The 19,111-nt window shown below is 44.4% G+C and overlaps 1 protein-coding gene across 5 annotated transcripts in view; it reads left to right on the forward strand.

Annotated features, from left to right (window-relative positions):
* The window catches only part of PGAP1 (post-GPI attachment to proteins inositol deacylase 1), a 764,579-nt gene that overhangs the window by 255,008 nt on the left and 490,460 nt on the right, over positions 1–19,111 (forward strand). For all 5 annotated transcript variants that reach the window (XM_069225850.1, XM_069225846.1, XM_069225848.1 and 2 more), the window contains 3 exons: positions 1,774–1,847; positions 1,931–1,982; positions 16,836–16,902. In XM_069225850.1, coding sequence (XP_069081951.1) covers positions 1,774–1,847; positions 1,931–1,982; positions 16,836–16,902 — 193 coding nt within the window. The remainder of the gene's footprint in view (positions 1–1,773; positions 1,848–1,930; positions 1,983–16,835; positions 16,903–19,111) is intronic.

The following is a 19,111-nucleotide window of genomic DNA, read 5'->3' on the forward strand; positions in this document are numbered from 1 at the left end:
CAGTGCATACCAAATGAATACTAGATGTTTTAAATCTTGAACAGCATAATTACAAAAAGTACATGCAGCATCCTTGCTGGGCAAGTATGGCCAACTGGGAGTTGAAACTTTTAGCGATAACATATGTAAACGCAACAAAGGCCAGCAATGTCTAACACCATGGTCAGTGTTCCATGTTCAACATTACTGTGGTTTTCTCGGAATAGAGGGGTTCAGTATCATCTTAAATTTACATTTTTTCCCCATCATAGTCAGAATCTAAGCAAAAACATAGGTTAGAGGAAGCATGTTTTATAACAGCTTTTAACTGCTGTACAGACTAGGAGTACTTAAACTCCTGACCTAAGTCAAACATACTTCAAGCATAAATAATATACCTGTAGAACAAATATTTTTCTTATTTCAAAGATCTCATACACATAAGGTTTCTAAATTACATCATACCACTTCTCAAAAGCCCCTCTGTACATTTGTATTGGGATTTATCCTTGTTGAGAGTAGATTGACCTTCCACCTTTATTGATAAACCAACTCTGAGCACATTGTTTGTTAAACTTGAAGAAGATCATGCACAAAGTACCCTTCGAGTCAGTTCCTAGCTCTTTGCACCACAACTAATATCCTTGTCATGATTTGGATAACATGATGATAGTGAGGTTGTATTTTCTATTTTTGTCTGGAAAAATGCTTCTTTGTTTAATGCCATGGAGTGATCTGAGATGCACAGTGCTAAATGAAAGGGGACAGAATACAGCCTTGTTTTAGATCATTGTGCATTGTTATTCTCTTTGTTATCACTACTTCATTGCCTAAGTTACCCGGTATCCCCATATTACTGTGTATCTTATTTGCAGTGATCACAATACTTGATGTGACATTTAATGACTGTTTCATGACTGCCGATTAGCCATCCACCGAAGAGTGATTCGGTTTCTCAAGCCTCTTTGATTCCATAGAATAATATTGTCTTTAGTCACCTTCTCTGTAAAGTATCTTATACAAGTTGAACATGTCTAGAAAATCATTCTCAAGTTGCATCTAGTAATGTTGGCAGGCATAGAAGAACTGCAGTTTGTGTTTGTACACACACAAGCAAAAATACCAATCCTTGAGTACAGTACCGTACACTTTTGGCTAAATGCTGAAAATACTTGCTTTTGATACTCCAGCCAAACAGTTGTTTAAGGCCCTGTTTTTGAGTGACCTGTTGTTCCTGGTTCAAATGGTAACAGGCTTTATCAGCCAAATCAGGATGACACAAATACGGGAAAACTTCACTTGGATGTTTCCCATCCGAATGATAGCTGTTGAAATTCCTGGGTAGTAAAACCGTACAAAAATTGGACATTACAATGAAAACTGAGTGCAGTAGCATCAATTCCTGTGGGTATTCTCCATTTCTAATGATCAACTCAGGTGGCAGCTCAGTATATAGTAGTATTGCAGCATCCTATAAGTACAGAATCTGTTGTATCAGCATTTCAGAAGGAGGGCTTCATTGCTTTTATACTGTAATATGGACTCCATCATGGGATTGCAGTCTCAAAGAGTCTTATGTTTTGTGTTTGCTAATTAATTTTAACTGGTTCTATTGGAAATGTTATTATATTTTCCCCTGTTAAACATTTTGGGGCATTCTGGATTCCAGTGTGTCAAGCATAGGTATTACCATGTCGTTATATACATCTATCATGTAACATTGACAAATTTTTCTCTTATGCTGCCATCTAGTGGGTTGTCATTCTAAATATCATACTGTATTTTATTTTCCAGGGTTGACTTCGAATAAGATCACTTTGGAATCTAGTGGACTGTTTTACATTGTGCAGCTGCAGGACTTTGGTGAGGTAATACTGACTAAAGTGCTTCTGCGGTAAGCAGGTATGCTTGAAGTATTTCAAATAGGTAACACTGTTTCTGTTCTATGTAGATATATCAAGCTTTTAATATCTACATTGAGCGCCACTGCCAGTTTGACAAAGGTAAGTTTGTGCTTTTAGATGGATTTTGTAGATGGATTTTATAGTTTGGAAACACTCTGTTCAATTGTGTGTGTACTATTCTGACCTACAGAGACCTAGAGAAACTTAACTCCCCCTTCCTTAATAATTCCAAGAGAGGTTCCTGCCCCTGCTTGCTTGTTTATAGTGTACTACAGTCTTACCAAATCTATAACATCCTCATTCTGTTGGTCTGAGCTTTAGCCATACCCAGAGTGTAAGGACTGAATAAGTACCACGTCTAGGTACTCACCCTCCTTTGTGTACTTGCCCTGTTTATTTGGACAGGGGGCTGTCCCAGCTCTCTGCCACTGTCAGACACACTTTTCAAATTGCTATAATATTTTCTTACTGGAGTAAAATGGTTTGCTTTTTGAAGTATGGTTTCCGGTACATGCTATACTAAGTTGTATTCAAGTGTAATTTGCCCCACAGTTCTAGACGTTAGATTTTCAGATGAATTTGATTACCAGGCTAGATCAAGTGAACATCTTCATAATGATGTAATTCATGGTTCAGTTTGAGAAATGTTTTAAAATTGATGATATTAACAATAATTTTCGTTAAACAGTGTTCAGTAGCCAATATATATTTTCAAGAATACACAGCACCATATGTGGAGCTGTAATAAATGCTTATGCTCATTAATAAAAGTATACAAAAACAAACTTCAGGTATGGACAGACTGTTGTCAAAACAGCACTAATTAACAATTGCTTGCTTGCAATAAAACAATGATCTTATTTTTGACTAATGAGTGGAAGACCATTTGCAGGAAAATGATCGTATTGCATGTAGCTGCTACGCCATATCATTGTAATGCCACTGAGGATGCAAGGCTGCTACGAGGCTGCTGAGAGGCTGCTGCGGCTGCTGTCCACCTGTTGTCTGCCGCCCACCACCTCACCGAATGACCCCTGACTGCCGACTGCTTATTGGACAGTCATGTTGGTTGTCCGGTGCCAGGAGAATGCCAGGAAGACACCAGTCCACCAGACCACAGATCACCTCGCCAGCTCCTCAAAGGCCACCCGACTCTGAGGTTCAGGAAAATATCAGGAAGACCCAAGGAAGGCCAACACAGGAAAGATCCCGACGCCAGGAGGACAAAACTGTTCTCCACCTCCACTGTTGGGCAGCAGGGGGCGCGTGCGGCTTTGTATGTGGCCCAGCGTGGTTGCCGTTAGGTCTCCCGTGGCCAGGGAGATAGCGGTGCGTGACGGGAGCAGCCGCAGTGTGGCTTGCTGCCCAACTTCTTCCCAGCTCTCTTGACTGAGTCAGTGTCATCTTCTACAGCAGGGCCACTACAGTGCCTCACACATGCAATCTGATTAACTACAAGCCAGCACAACTCATTGGAATTGGCAACTCACAATGGGGAGTTTGAGACATCGGGGAGCACCGAGCTCAATGAGGCACTGGGTAGCACAGAGCATCAAGTGCACCAGTGCCTTGCAAGAATCAGTACTATACACCTCTGGCAACAGGGGGGAATTTAAGCAAAATTAAGCATTTCTGACTTGGACATTAGATACTTGCAGCCTACAAAGTGGAAGGGTGTGGGGGACTGTGAAGTGCAGACAAGTGGCCTACTGTGGTGTCTGCGGGCCTCACAGCAGGGGAGGCTAGGGAAAAGCTAGCAATATCTCCCACAGAAACTTCAAAGACAGTGCACAGGGGCACAAAGTGCAAACTTCTCATTAGTCCCTAGTAACCTTCAGAAAAGGGAAAAAGGAAATCACTTCTCAAAGGCTCCCCTACCCGCCCAGCCTGAGCAGAGAACACAGGATCATGAGATCTTTCAAAGAAAGATATCAAGGCCCTCTAGTGGCCAGCAAAAGGAAAAGCTGCTGTCAGGATGCAGTAGGCACTAAAACTAAAAAAGCAAACAAAGGCAAGCCTTTTTTCACTCCAGTGCCTGAAGAGACAAAGGCAGATGTTGCTTCAGTGCGTATATCACAAAGTCATCAGCCAAAAATCTTCACCAAATTTACCTTCATGAAAGATGCAATGATGGGGTCGATGGACTCCCCTCGCCACTACAGCCTATGATTATCATTCACACTAAGTAGACCATAGAGATCCGGGGAACCATTTTGGGGGTAGTCAAGAGGTAGCCGGGAATAACATTGACAGCCTCATCCGGCAAAGATATTCAGCAAGAAGGAAGAATCGAACTTGAGGAAGGTCAAATGGATGAGGAGGGAGGGAACTTGACCGAATTCGGACCTGCCAGTAGGAGTCGGACAGCAGGCAACAATTTTAACAGAGGAGGCAACAGCTTCTTCCCCCAGTGAAGATTCCGAGCGGTCAACCTATTATGCAATCTGTTGGGCATGAGGCCTCATGGGACGAGAACACCCAACGCATGGAGGAACAGCCCACATCAGAAGCAGATTCCCACAATCCGCCTACCCACCACAGTAGCAAAGATGAGCTGTGGCCAGCCACTCAAGACACCCCGCAGGGAATGGTGCCCTGCAAGCGCCCCTGTCAATCTTATCCCAGCCCTTGCATCAGCTTGCCTAGGCTCAGGGCTACCTCACAGGCCTTAGAGCTGTAGGAGCAACACTGCAGCATGTCCTACCTCACAACCCAAGAGTGGGAGGAGCTAGTAGCCTCATGTACACCTAATGCTCTGGAGGAGAAAAATCAGTCTCCCAAAAGTAAACAGGATATTCAAAGCCAGCCAGACAATGTCTGGGCCACACTGTTGAATATCATACAGCTTTTGATAAATGCACTGCAATATCAGTCAGGTAAGATGGACATTCAACTCTTGCTACTTAACACCTTCGCTGTCTCAGACTCGAACATCAATGAGGAGCTAAGGCATCTAAACAGCCCCTTCAAGAGAGCCCAAAATGACACCCAGACTTTGCTACCAAGCTGCTCTTGCGCACCAGTTGTAGAAAAACTAGCAGTCTTGCTGTTGATGAGGTGACGTCCTTGCCAACCTAAAACAAACAACTAAATCCCTTACTGTGACAGATGAAAAGGTCTCTTGCACAGGAAGTATGACACTCACCCCGTACACTATTTCACTCAGTCAGGTAGCTCGAGTGGTAAAGATAAGCATAGTCCTCACACAACAGCAAGGCAGAAACTCTAAATTATTCAGGACCAAATGACCCAGCAGGATGCACACTATGGTTTCCCTCTGGGGGGGAAACACTCATCAACAGACACAGTCCAATTCTCACCTACACCCCTGATGGTCCTAGATACCACACAAGTAATGAGTAGTGGCTCTAAGTTGCAGCAGAAACAAAGAAGGAAGGGCTGGAAACGGTGGACCAGCATTGCAGCCTACTTTTGCTTGGGCTCCACAACTCAACCAACTCACATTGTTCAGCTACAATCCACCAATGTGGCAATCACCAGCGTCAATGACTCTTCCAGCCACATTACTCTGGAAATCAGCACAGCAGAATCAGAAACTAAAGAGAACCATCACAGCACCGTCTAAACTCAACATAGGGAAACACAGAGCTCTTAAGACTTTCATATAGCAACACCAGGGGATTCTTCCATGCATGCTTATGCACAGGGATCCATGCAGAGTCAGCTGCTTCAGCGCAGAAAGATGTTACGCATACCAGAGGCTTGTGACTCATCCATTAGCAATCTAGAGCAGAATGCCTCAGAAACTCTAAAATGAGCACACAAGAGAGTAGATGGAGCTCAAAATACCGAATCAGCAAGAGCAGACATACAATAAGTAAAGCAATCTGCTGGATCAGAGAATTAGATACCTCTGGTCTTTCCACCCCTTCCCCCCGATGCTAGATCATTAGACCATGTATCAGACACCAGTGCAAACTAGTTAGTGACAATGCTTGCACGAAAACCAAGCCTGGTTGGGGCACCTGCAAATATAACCAGTCCACTACCGGAACAGGCAGAAACCAGCATGACTCTTTTCATCCCAGAATATGAGTCTAAAGGCTGTGGTGACCTAAACGGGGGAATATATTACGCATACTAAGGGCAGTCAGTGGCCTGGAGGATCTCAGGTCACCTGACCTGCATTCCATAGAATTTACTGGAGCCAGCAAGCATCCAGGCATCGATTCAACAAAGGCTACCCGGGCAAACCTAGCCACTGCAAGAAGAATCCTGGACTCATGAGTGCAGCTCAAGCAGTGGGGAACTAAGCTGATGCCGTATTGCAGTCCGGGTTCTCTCAAGTCACTGTTTGAAAAGCCTCAAAGATCCCAAGGATTCTATCTGGAGAATTCTTTGAAAAATTCCTACTCTATCTCAGAGGAGGTCAGGGAACATCCCCCACACATATACCGAAATTAACCAGTCAAAAGGCCGGTCCTCATCCACCAGGAGCTGTGGTAACAACAGACTGGTCCTGGCTCCCTAGGTCTATAAACGGTCAGCATACAAGCTAATGACAGGGAAAAAATGATGGCCAAACCCAGAAAAGAAGCTTACGCGTATGCTCATGGAACATCAGTTGGTTGGGAAACAAAATCCCAGATCAAGAGCTGCTACTATATGTTCAATCTTTCGCGCTCATTCCACTGCAGGAGATGTGGTCGGACCAGCCATCCCATCTACAGGGGTTTACTGTTCACCACCTCCCCGCCTGTAAAGACTCAAGATTTGCCCATCTACAAGGCAGACTCGAAATATACTCCTCAACTGCGAGTATCAGCAAACTGAAGGAGTTGCACCTCCCAGGACCCTCAACTAACTCTCTACAAGCCATCAGAGCAAGACTATAAAGAAATATTGATAGTCATAATAAATGTATATCTGCATCCTAAGTATACTATAAATCTGCAAAGAAGCTAGTGAGTGATTTGGAACATCTCGTCTTCAGAGCCCTTAATGGCCGCTTCCTCGAGGACTGCCCTCTGGCAGCAACTTTCCAGTTGGCCACGGCCAGCACAACAATAGACTATATTTTTGCAAGTCTCTTACTATCTCAAACAATAACTGTATTCGAAGTAGGTGACTGAGACAACAGTGACCATCTCTACACTGAAGCCATTAGTTCAATTCACACACTGAAGAATAAAAGAATCAAATGTGAAATCAGGTCACTTGATAAGCTTATGAGATTGTCAAAAACTCTGCTTGGAGAACAAGAAGAAGCAGGCAGGGATTCTATGGCGGTCTGGGAGGGCTTCACAAAAGCCATGGCCAAAGCACATGCAACCACAGTCAAACACGGAAGGCCATCTCAGGAAGGGGGCCGACAGGAGAGGTGCACTGCCGCCCAGCTGAGACAAATCAATACTTTAAAAAGCCAGAAACAAAACCCTAAGAAAATTGCATCTCTGCCCTGCAAACATCAATTTGCAAGAGGAGCAGAGACAACATAAAGCAGCCCTGAAACGACTAATCTGGTCATTAAAGAAGGAGGAAGAAGACTTATGGTAGGCCAAGCTACTACATAATGCCAATAGTAACAATAGCACTGGTATCTGGGGAACGGTGAACTCCTTACTGCACCCTTCTCACAGTGGAGTCAGCTCTCATTTAACAGAGGAGGTGTGACGAAGTTCCTAAAGGAGCATTTGAACAGCAATCCAGAGGCAACCAACATCAGAAAAAGGGAGAAGGGTGTGTTAAATCTAAAATCTCACTGTGTTCTCTGAGCAAAACTACTTCCAGTCATGGTGGAACAAATCAAAGCAAAGATAGCTAAGGGCAGGCGGGAGGGGCTCCTATGCCCAATGGCATACCTTCTGCACTCTTCAAGGTAGACCCTGCCTTTTGGGCCAGCTGCCTGTCTCCTTTCTTCCAACTTATTGTAAATCCTGGCATATTGGCGTGGCTCAGTCATCTCATCCAAATACAAATATCGTGATAAAAACAACCCTAAAAATTACAGACGTGTGGCCATTATTGACAACTAAACCAAATATTTTGCCAGAGGTGTTCTAGGAAAGCAAATTCAATGGGCAAACAACAACAGTGTGATCCCTTTAAATCGCACTGACTTCTGTAAGGCACTTCCACTGACATAGTTCCTTCTCCCTATTGTTTGATGCCGCAAAAGGCAAAGACACCGCTGTTCCTCTATTTCATAGATTACAAAGCAGTCTTTGACCACATAGATAGAGCCAAACTGTGGCATAAACTGCACAAATAAAAAGTTCTCATCGACACTCTTGAATATACTGATCCAGTTGCACATAAACACCTGAGATCAAGTCAAGCTGGGGTCTGGCACTCTCCTCTCGAGATGAATCCCCACTTCTAAAAGGACTAAAGCAAGGCTGTGGTTTAGTCCCCACCTTGTTTGATCTATTCATGGCAGATTTAACGTTGAGGCTCAACTCCTGCAACTCCCATGTGCCAAAACTGGGTGGTATGGTTCTCTCAAACTTACTGAATGCAAACAAACTGGTACTCATAAGTCGGACTCCAGTTGGTCTACCACATCTACTAGACGCTACTCAATTATATTTGGACAAAAATGGCCCGTCCATTAATTTAGATAAGTCCAAGATCATGGTTGTGAATTCAAACCTGAGCAGCTGGTTTCTAGCCAAACAGCCGCTGGAGACAGTTGATGGGTACAAACACTTGGGAGTGATACTGGAAGGCAAAGGCTCCTTCGTACAAAAAAAGGAGGCAATAAGGAGGAGATGAATTGCATTAGCACTGATGCTGATTTTTTTAAAGAATACCATAGCCAGCTCCAACTTCTCTCCCCTACTTCAGGTTATTGAGGCCAAACTGTTCTCAACAATCACCTACAGGAGCGAAGCAATGAGAGGCAGAGACACGTCCACGTTAGAAAACATCATAGTAGGTGCCTGCAGAATGATTTTCAGCCTCCCCAGGTTCACGTCACCTGCACAAATAAGACTGGAGTTTTGCCTGCAGAAGCAACAGCTGGCATGAAGAGCAGCGTATACCAAATGCTGGCATAAGATAAGAGGAGCTCAATTGGGGTCTCTGAAAGCCCACCTATGAGCTGAACTAACTAGGACGGAAGCCTGCCCCGCAAGAAATTATCTTCAGGATTCTCTCAAGATCCTAGGTCCTGAGAACCTGTTGGAGGTTGCAGCGTTCCATTAATGTTTCAAACGGCTAATCAATAAAATGATTAAACAAGCCTCCTTGATAGCAGACAAGGCAAAACTAGCAGACAGAGCTCACAGCTGGTTTCTGTCTCACAGATATATTAGGTCTGCACCACCACCGTATCTGCATACGGGTTTTACCAAGTCGGTGAAAAAAGAAATACAAACGCTATCGCCTGGGTGTGCTTCCTTCGCTTATACACCTCCCGCCTTGGAAACGAATTCCAGTCGCAGTTATGTGCAGGCTGTGTGGCCTAGGCAGAGAAGACCTGCTGCACCTGGTCTGCATATGTAAAGATCTCCTGTCTGAATGTAAGAGCATGCTTCCTCCTCTCTTTAATGCCAGAGGCATTCGCAGCTGCAGACAGGTGGTCAAGGCATGGTTTGCTGCAGAGGACTTAGAGTTAAATTGCCGGCTGGTAAAATTTCTGAAGTTTGTCAAAAGGAAACAAAAATTCCTAGCAGCAGGATGCACAAAGCTCAGGGCTGTAAAAGAAGTACTCGCAACTAAGCTTTTCATACAAGGTGAGGATCTCATGCTAACATTTTATGGCCTGCCAGTGACTCCTGCTAAATCAACATCATTGTCTACATCAATCTCTACATTAAGGCCTCTACCACCAAATACAGGCTGTCCTATCCTATGATGCATTTTTGCACTATCAACAAACTCAATATACGTCCTTTTTAGCGTTTTTAGTATTGACTGTGGAATTGAATGCTCACACATTTGTGTTTTATAATAAAACGAAGACTGCATATAGACGCCTTATGGGCTCGCCAGGACCTTACATAACCTCAACATCTTTGCCTAGTTTACAATTTTCACTTCAAATCCCAACAGAGATGGTGGAACCCTGGAGGTCTGACTGCCGGGGTCTTAATGTGGTGGTCGGACTGTTACAGCAGCGGTCTCAAGACCGCCAGTCTCGTAATGAGGCCCATAGTCTTTTTGACCTATTGTTTGACAGTCACAAGGCTTTCTGAGAAAGAAACCTTGCTGGGATTCACACAAGCCACAAAACCCTGGATTCCCCCAAGTGTCTAGGTTTAAAAAATGCCCAGAGTTGATAGAGTTTCTTGGTTGCTGGTTAACCTAGTATCCAAATAGTCAGCCGTGGCAGTCTACAGACAAATTGCTTGGACACACAAATCCACAACTTGGGGCGCAAAATTCTTGCCACACCGTCTTCGGAAAGCATTGTCATCCAAGATTTTTCAGTGAAGTTGAATCTGAATACTTTTGCTGTTGCTCCTCCATCCAGAGAGTTTAAGACTGAACGGCCAAGGGGCTAAAATTTGTTTGCATCTGACAACCTTGCCCTACACTGCATATACAACGTCTGTAGTTTGAATGCTTCCAAACAAATCCTAAAGTTTGGTGTTGATTTTTACAAACAATGTAGAGGAAGAATGTTCTAACCCTGTACTCTGGATCTACCAGTAGTGATACAGTCTTCCACAAACACTACTGACCACACATTTCATATGTGAGGTAAATTGTAGAAGCAGTGAATGGGGAATTGGATCAAAGAAAACAGGGCCACCAGGTACCACTCTGCAATTTAATAGGATATGGGGCCACTGATATGCTGATTACGCTCCTTTCCAGTTGGCAAGTTAACTACCTTTACCTTTATACATGCACTTCTGATATTGATGGGGTTAGGTTTTGATTTTGTCTTTGAGGTAACTGTAAAGTAAGAACTTGTGTTAGTAGATTTTTTGCACATTATACACGCATAGAGTTATCAATGATGCTTGTACGTTAGAATCCTTTCTGCTCCTTCACAAAACAATTACAGTTCAAAACAACTATTAAATAGTCCCTAAATTCTTAGCCTATAAAATTCGAATTACAGAAACAAGGCAGCTTGTTTGTTTTCAAACAAATTGGCTTCCAGAATACCTTTCTGCATTATCTTCTCAGGAAAAACTCTCTAGGAAGATAATGTCTTTCCAACAGGAATCCCAAATGAAGCAATGGTCCTGCAGCACAAGAGAAACTCTATTTCCTAGCAAGCATGCTGTGAAACCCAATGGAAGTTATACCTGACAATCCAAGATGGCGGCTACAATCTCCAAGTTCAGGGACACTTAGGAACTGTAGGTTCTCGTTTAGCAGTTTTGTGTAATGTATCCTTCATGCCGACACTTGTTGCACACTGTCAGCTTCTGTGTCCTCAGAAAGCATTTTGCACAGGTAGGACTACACAAGTACATCTACTCCTTAACTTTGTTGTAAATTTACTGCTTAAGGCTTTTATCCTTTACAAGTGTAAATTTACTACAAAGTGGAGGCTTGTGTGTCTCCCCTCCCCCTGAAGCCTAATTTGTAAACTTAATGTTACTACTAGTAGCTTTGCACATGTAAATGGACATCGCTGCCAACGAGGCAGAAATCTCACTATGATAAAGTATTTGGAAATGTTAAAAGGTTTGTTAAAACGTTTAAGAAAAAATAGTAAAAATATGTTTACGATAAATATGAATGTAAATTAATTGTATATATTTATTGTAAATGTAGAAAAATAAAGATACATCATAAGTAACTTTTAAATTTCATGTTTAATTTAAATATATTAAATTAAATATATTTTTAAAATATTTATTCTGAAAAATCCCTCATATATTTATCCAGTATTCGATCTTTCATAAATTCACATGCTTGAATCATCCCCGTCGTCGAAGTGGGGAGTCCCACGGTACATAAAATAGCAATAATTAACAAATAATAATTTTTTGCCATGGGCTATAATGGAGACAGCAATTGCTCATATAGCCTATCCATGTCCTTTTGCCCAAGAATTTGGGCAGGATCACCATCTTCGCTCTTGCGATGCGTCCAGTTAATGAAACCGTCAGTGTGCGCCAAGCTACCACCTTATCTTCCATCCACATAATGGCCTTGCCGTAATTGGCCGACCATAATTCTTCTGCCTTTCGGCTCAGCCACATGCCTAAGTATTGCACCGGCACGTCCGCCCAGCTGAGGGGATATCAGGAGCGGCACTGCGGCGTATCATCAGACAAAGGCAACACCACTAACTTTGACCGGTTGATTGTAATCCCAGAGATCCGACCGCATCAGACTGTTCCATCCATCAATATGTCAAGGTGTAGCTATGGGTCGTGGACATACAATGCAACATCGTCCACATACATAGAAACCAGTATTGGATGCTGTCTAAACGTCAGCCCCTTATGATTAAGGTATTGCCATATACGCGCCGCGAGCGACTCCATCGCCACTGCAAAGAGCAGTGGCGAAAGTGGACATCCCTGGCAAGTAACCCTAGCAATCGGGAAGGGATCCGTCAGCATCCCATTTATTCTCAGTCTGGCGGTAGGTTTTGAGTATAATAGGTGGATCAATTGGATGAACCTAGGGCTCAGCCCCACCCTAGATAGCAAGTCAAACATGTAGGGCCACGCAAGAGAATCAAATGCCTTAGTAGCGTCTAAAAAGATTGCTGCCGCGTGATCGTCACGGCTAATCATACGGTATATCGCAAAGAAAGTGCAGAGATTATATAGCGTCGAACATCCCGGCACGAAGCCCGATCGGTCCAGCAGCACCAGAAGAGGGAGCAGGGGCTGCAATCGAGCAGCAATGAGTTTAGCCAGGATCTTACTGTCTATATTTTTGAGCGAAAGTGGCCGATATGAATCAAAACTGCTCGGGTCCTTGCCGGGCTTCAAGATTGTCACGATGAGAGCCTCTAACAGCGAGGCCGGAAGAGCCCCATTCTCAAGCGCCTGGGCATACACCTCGAGGAGGTGCGGTGCCAAAAGATCTGCATATTCCTTATATAAGGCAGGCGTCAGACCATCCAGTCCCGGAGCTTTGTCGCCTGGTGAACTATGTATAGCCTGAATCACGTCATCTACCGAGAAGGGGGCATGTAAATATTGTCTGTGAGTTCTCAAGCCAGAGCAGGCTAATATCTTCAAAGTAGTCAGTAGTCACTTCCAAGTTTGGGCTTATCTGCTCGGAATACAGGTCAGAGTAAAAGTCGGTCAAGACACGCTTGACCTCCTCTGTACCAGCACGGAGTACTCCCGCCGAGTCTGTCAGGTGCACAATGTAGTTCCCAGCCAACGGCCTGCGTAGCGTAGCGGCCAACGTTGTGCCAGCCCTCTTGCCCTCACCATATCTCCTCGCCTTAGCTTCTTTACCCAAAAAGCCGGCCTCACGAAGTGCTGCCTCCTCATATAGACTCCACTTCTCCATGAGTTCAGCTAGGAGATCCCCAGACCGTTTCTCCAGGTCGGTGAGCTGGGTCTCTACATTTGCCAGCTCTTGCCTTAACACCTTTAGCAAGCCATGCTGTTTGGCAAGGCAAGTCCCAAGATTTACGACCTTGAAAGCCTCCCATTGAGTGCCCTCAGAGGATACCAATCCCTGATTGTCAGCAAAATAGTCCACTATGGCGGCACGTATCTCTTCCCGGAAGGGCTGATCTCCCAGCGCTCCATAGGGCAACCTCCACGAAAATACGTGGCTGGAGCCTCCAGGTAAGAGCAGTTCTAGCATGACCGGCGAGTGATCCAACAAGTTACGGAGTTTGTACTCAACTGACTTTGTCCATAGCTCCACACCCCTAGTGCTGAGCCACCTGTCTATTCTGGACCAGCTGCCATGCACATAGTTGGCGCATGTCCCCTCCCTTTCCGTACCATGTTTAGCCCTCCACAGGTCTACCAAGGCACCCTCAGCCATGATATGACAATGTATTTGCTGCCGCCGCATGCTGCAGCCTAGCCCTGCTCTCGCAGTCTGCCACAGGGTCCAGCACCACATTGAAATCGCAGACCCATATTAAAGATCCAGGGCCCAAAGCACCAAGCAGTCACCATATTGCCACCAAAAAATCAGGGTCCTCAACATTGGGGCCGTAGATCAACACCAGTCGGAACGGCCTATCATGTAGTGGTCCCTGCATCATAACTTATCGACCCTACAGGTCCACAAGAACATTTTCTGTGCGCTACTGCAGTCCATTCCTAATCAGTATTGCCACTTCCTGAGCATAGCTTGAGTACACCGCTATATGACTGTCACCTATCCAGCCAGCCTTCACCCTAGATCTCGTGGCCCCGTGTGTCTCCTGCAGCATACAAATGTCAATCGCGAGGTGCTGTCTATAAGCCGACACCGTCTCCTCCCGATATCCGGCCCGGATGGGGTGGGTGGGCACGAGCCTCAGAGTGTCATTCGTACTGCAAGACCTGCTGCATCAAAGTAGGCCCAAGTCAAGATTTGATCAGTTCCATGCCGCAATGTAGGGTCTCCTGTGGCCTCCAATAGAAGAACAGGCTTAATCATTGTCACTGTCTGCAGGGGTCGGGCCACTCACCTCGTCTGTCGGTGTGCAAGCCGGGGGCGCATTTTTGGGAATAGTCTTAGCGTATTTGGTTGCCAGCTTCTGTTAAGAAGTATAACTTGCCTTTATGTACGACGCGCAGTTTGGCAGGGTAATGAGATAGTACTTGGTGCTGTCTGGCTCAAAGTGCACTTGACTGGAAGAAAAGCCCTGCGGGACACCTGTACCCCAGGGGTGTAATCTGTGAAAATACTGAGCTCGTTTTTGTTGTATATCAGTGGGCAACGCTCCTTGGCCAGCCAAAGTATTGTGTCTCTGTCCCGATAGTTCAATAAGCTCATGATGATCGGACGTGCAGGCGTCCCCTGCAGCCGCCGTGGGCCAAGCAACCTGTGGGCCCGCTCCACCACCAATACCTTAGAGAGCTCACTGGAGAAGAGCGTAGCTAAAATATTCTCCACGTAGTCCTCCATTTGCCCCATTGCCGTCGTCTCCGTGATACCCAAAATGCGGATGTTGTTGCAGCAGGAGCGGGCCTCAAGATCCTCTTTCTTATTTCCGATTAGTTCGAGCACGCGTTCCATCTGCAATAACTTCTCTCCATCGCCGTCCTCCCAATCCGAAGAGCGGGATTCCACATGCTCGAGGCGGGTGTCATGACTGTCCACTCTCTCCTTCAAGCGATCCATTTGTTTGGTCAGATGATTCAGCTTACCATCTATGCTAGCCAGGCTGTGTTTGAGATCCGAAAACATAGCCTTCATGGAGGCCGGTGGTCCTCGTTCTCTCCAGAAGCAAACGTCGACTCTTCACCCCGGTCGCAGCTCCTGCCATCATGTTTGCCAATCCGCGGGGCCCACGGCCTGATCAATCCTGCCAAGAGTCGCGGTGCAAACATACCATGCGGCAGAGCTGCGTCCAGCCTCGACCGGCTGCCCAGGCCGCAAGCCGCCTACACTCGTGCGCATGGGGCCTGCGGCCCAATCCTTGCTGCCGATCCAGCCCCGCGGGACTTCACCTTCAGGGCTCGCACAGTGGGAGAAAAGCAGCTGCCTGGCTATCAAACGTCAGGGGCGGGGGAAGAACATCGCCCAGTGGAGCCCCGAGGCCGGGCCCACTCCTGCACGCCTCCAACAAGGCAGGCCCTCAGCCCTGCTCCGTGCACGAGGCTGCCCTCAGGCCCCGTTTGCAAGATGGCGCCTCCTTCATCGTCCGCTGGACCCAGCAGTTCCCCAGACCAGGGAATCACAGAAGGCCACTCCGGCAGCCAGCTGGAGAGGATAACCATTGGATTTTAGGTTCCCACCTGGCAGAGCCTCACTGAGTGGTGGCCATGATGCAGGACAGCCAAGACATACCCCTGACATCATCTTATTTCTTTACAGTTTAGATTATAAATCACTTTGCCTTTGAAGTTATCTCAGTCCTCACTGAAGGTTCTGGTGGTGGGTTCGAATAAGCCCCAAGCTGAATGTTGAAAGTTGCTGATTTTAGATTATACTTTGGGAGTCGGTGGCCACGAGGGTGTGGGCATAATGCCTGAGCTTTGACTAGCCATTGTGTTGAGCATTCCTTCCTCTGTACAATCTTGGGCATTGACTTGGCTGTTCCCCGGTCTGAGTGCAGAACCTGGCCTTTAGAAGGGCCCTGCACTTAGACCTTGTACTGAGCTCGTCTGTTCCCAACATCCATTGGATATGACATTCATCTGTACCCAGTGATCTCAACATGCAGACCCTGGCCTTACTCTGTCCTTGGAGAAGCCAATCACCGTTTCCTAAAGGTGTGCCCAGTGAGCTGTGGTTGCAAGTATTATACTACACTGAAGTCCATAACTCTGCATTTCATCTCACATAGCTTACTGTACCTTTCCGTTGGCTATGCCTAGGATATTCTGGGCACAAGACCTGGCTTTCGGCCAGTCCCTGTGATAATTGTATCAGCCCCCATACCAACTTAATTAATATTGTTGCCATTGTGTCATTTGTGATGTCATCTGTGACATCATGTGTGACGCTGCATTGTTCACAACAAACAGTGAAATTCAGTGTACCTTTACTCCATAATAACCTCTCTTCACCTGACTTTTTTGGGGAAAATGCTAAAGACATGTTAAGTCCTTTCAGCATTTCTCAAAATCCCAACTGGATACGAGGATTCTTCTTCTACACCTGAATATCCATTCCAGTGTCAGGACCTCCCAACACGTTCAGTGCTACATCACAAAATCACCCTTCAACAGTTTTCAGCTCACTTTTAACCAATTAGAATGCCTGAACTACGAATGAATGTCGGTTTTGATACCTGGATTAACCCAGTCGATCTAAAATAGCTGAGGATTTGTGCATATTTTATTCAGCATTGTTTCTTAGACTCCTTGTGAACCGTCCTCCACATTTATTTCTATGTTTTCTTTACAACACCAGGTTTGTTTTCTTTTCATTGTTTTGCAGAAGAAAAAGCTGATGTTTATAGAATTCATGTGCCGTGGTCCAATGAAGATTCAGTAACACTATCAAGGTAAACATTTATTGCATTATACTTCACACCACACTGAGATTTTGTTAAGTTTGGTTGGAAAAGTGAAAGTCTGGGAAAGGGGTGACAAATAGTATTCTGTTACTTCACAGCAATATCCTACTGGTTTACACTCTTAGTTTGTTTTTCTTCTTTACAAAATGTTGCTGATATTTTGCACTTGCTAGCTTTAGACAGCTTTAGCTACCTCGACAGCAACCCCCAAAAAGCATATAAATAATATATACGTGCATATAAACACACGTAGAGGGACTCTGGGTTAGTCCCTTTTATGCTTTGTTCTGCTCAACTGTCATTCACATTTAGCTTCTGCCCAGCTTCAGCCGTTCACACTTTTCAGTGAGTGGTGGTATTTCGCCTGCTTACATGTTCACTGCAGCTTAAAACAAATTGCTCTGCAAATGCAAGTGCCATTGGGCCAATACTTTAGCAGTGCTTCATTGGTTCCAATCTTTACCTTTTTATTGTTGCAGACACAGTTTTGTATTTAAACTATGTTTTCAAGTTACTGTATTTTCAAAGCTAATAATACATTTTCCTTGCACAAATAAGACTCTTATTTTCATGTAATGTATTTCTTCTTTTTAATTTAGTGGCATATCCTTGCAATATGAAATAATAAAATATAACCATCACGCTAGCTCACTAAGGCTGTACTTATTTGCTTTGCCAATGCTTGTCTTAAAAGCATTCAATTCTTGAATTTAGTAACCACCATCTGTGAGAGGGAAATGGCAGATGAAGGCCTTGTAGGAACAGTTGGTAAGCCTCCCTTTCCTAACAAAGTAGAATTTAAATTTGTGTCTGTACCGGGGCAGATATATGATAAAGGAGATTCGCTATTCCTATAAATGACAGCATATCCCTATGTCTGAACAGTGTGCCATTCCATATCTATAGCTAACCAAACTCCTCATTGCATTGTTGTCCTTCAAGCACAGGTGTTATTTGTAAATCTCTTAGCTAGTGCAGTGTAGACATTCTTAGAAACCAGAAGTAACTGCAACTGAAATCATTGAGGCAATGTATGTAGGATCTCAAAAATAAAAATGAAAGAGACTGCCACTTCTTTTTTTTTATACTGAATTTGGGAGACTACATTTAGTTTTACATCAGCCAGGAGGTCTACTCTCTCCTCCGATAACATTGTGGATGCTCATATAAAAGTTTGCAAGTGACTTCCATTGATGTCTTTGTTTTTTTTTTAAATTGGGTACCCCGATGCCTATGGCCTACAGCTACAGCTGCCACAGATCCATCACTTAGTTCCTCCTGCTAGTGGTTAAGTTAAGGTTAATAACAAGCCTAAACTATAGGTTTTCTGCAATACCCTCCTACTACACAACCACATTCTTATTTTTTTAATTGCACAAGATTCCGGTCAAAACATATTTCCATAATCCTCCAACTTGTCAATGAGAATGAATCTTGTGTACTATATTTCTCAGGCAAATGGGCCAAATTAATAAAGAACAAAATATACTGTAGATGTTGCATATTATGCCTAATGGATATGTACACTCAAGGAGCATCTTGAACATCTTGTATTTACAAAAGGGACACTCATCCCTTATCACATGAACTACTTCGGACATCCTCATGAGCCCAGGGTGATCCTGGAACTTGTTTACAACTTGTATTTATAAAGAAGATATTTATCAGAAATTAAACACAAAATTAAATGCTTATATTATATTAGTTTTACCTAAAGTAGACAGTTATGCAAAGGTCTCAGGCCCTCCAGCAGAATCCAGTATCTCAATTATATTTGAAGTTCTAGGTGACACACCATAATTGTCTTTGATATGCAGAAGGATGGGTGGGTCAGTTCTGGATATGTTGAAGAAGCCCATGATGGGGCATTGCAGTTATGGGTAAGAAAGGTTAATGTTACTGTTCTCTATCATGAGATAATGCTTAGTTGTAACTGCTAGGTTATAATAGCAAGGTCCTTGTTTACAATATAGGAAAGGAGAAATTTGCATGATGTAGCAGAACCCTTTCTGGTGGTCGACCTACCCTACATAACAATCTGGCTTGGAATTATAGTCTAGGCAGTAATGCATGTGAACCACCCTCTCAGTGGCAGCACGTCATATATCTGTGAAATAAATGTTCCATCTAAAAGAGTCCGATCTTGGTAAGCATTCCGACAGCATCAGTGTTTTAAAGATTATACTAATGTGACTGC

The sequence above is a fragment of the Pleurodeles waltl genome, chromosome 3_1, assembly GCF_031143425.1.
Source record: "Pleurodeles waltl isolate 20211129_DDA chromosome 3_1, aPleWal1.hap1.20221129, whole genome shotgun sequence".
Lineage (NCBI taxonomy): Eukaryota > Metazoa > Chordata > Amphibia > Caudata > Salamandridae > Pleurodeles > Pleurodeles waltl.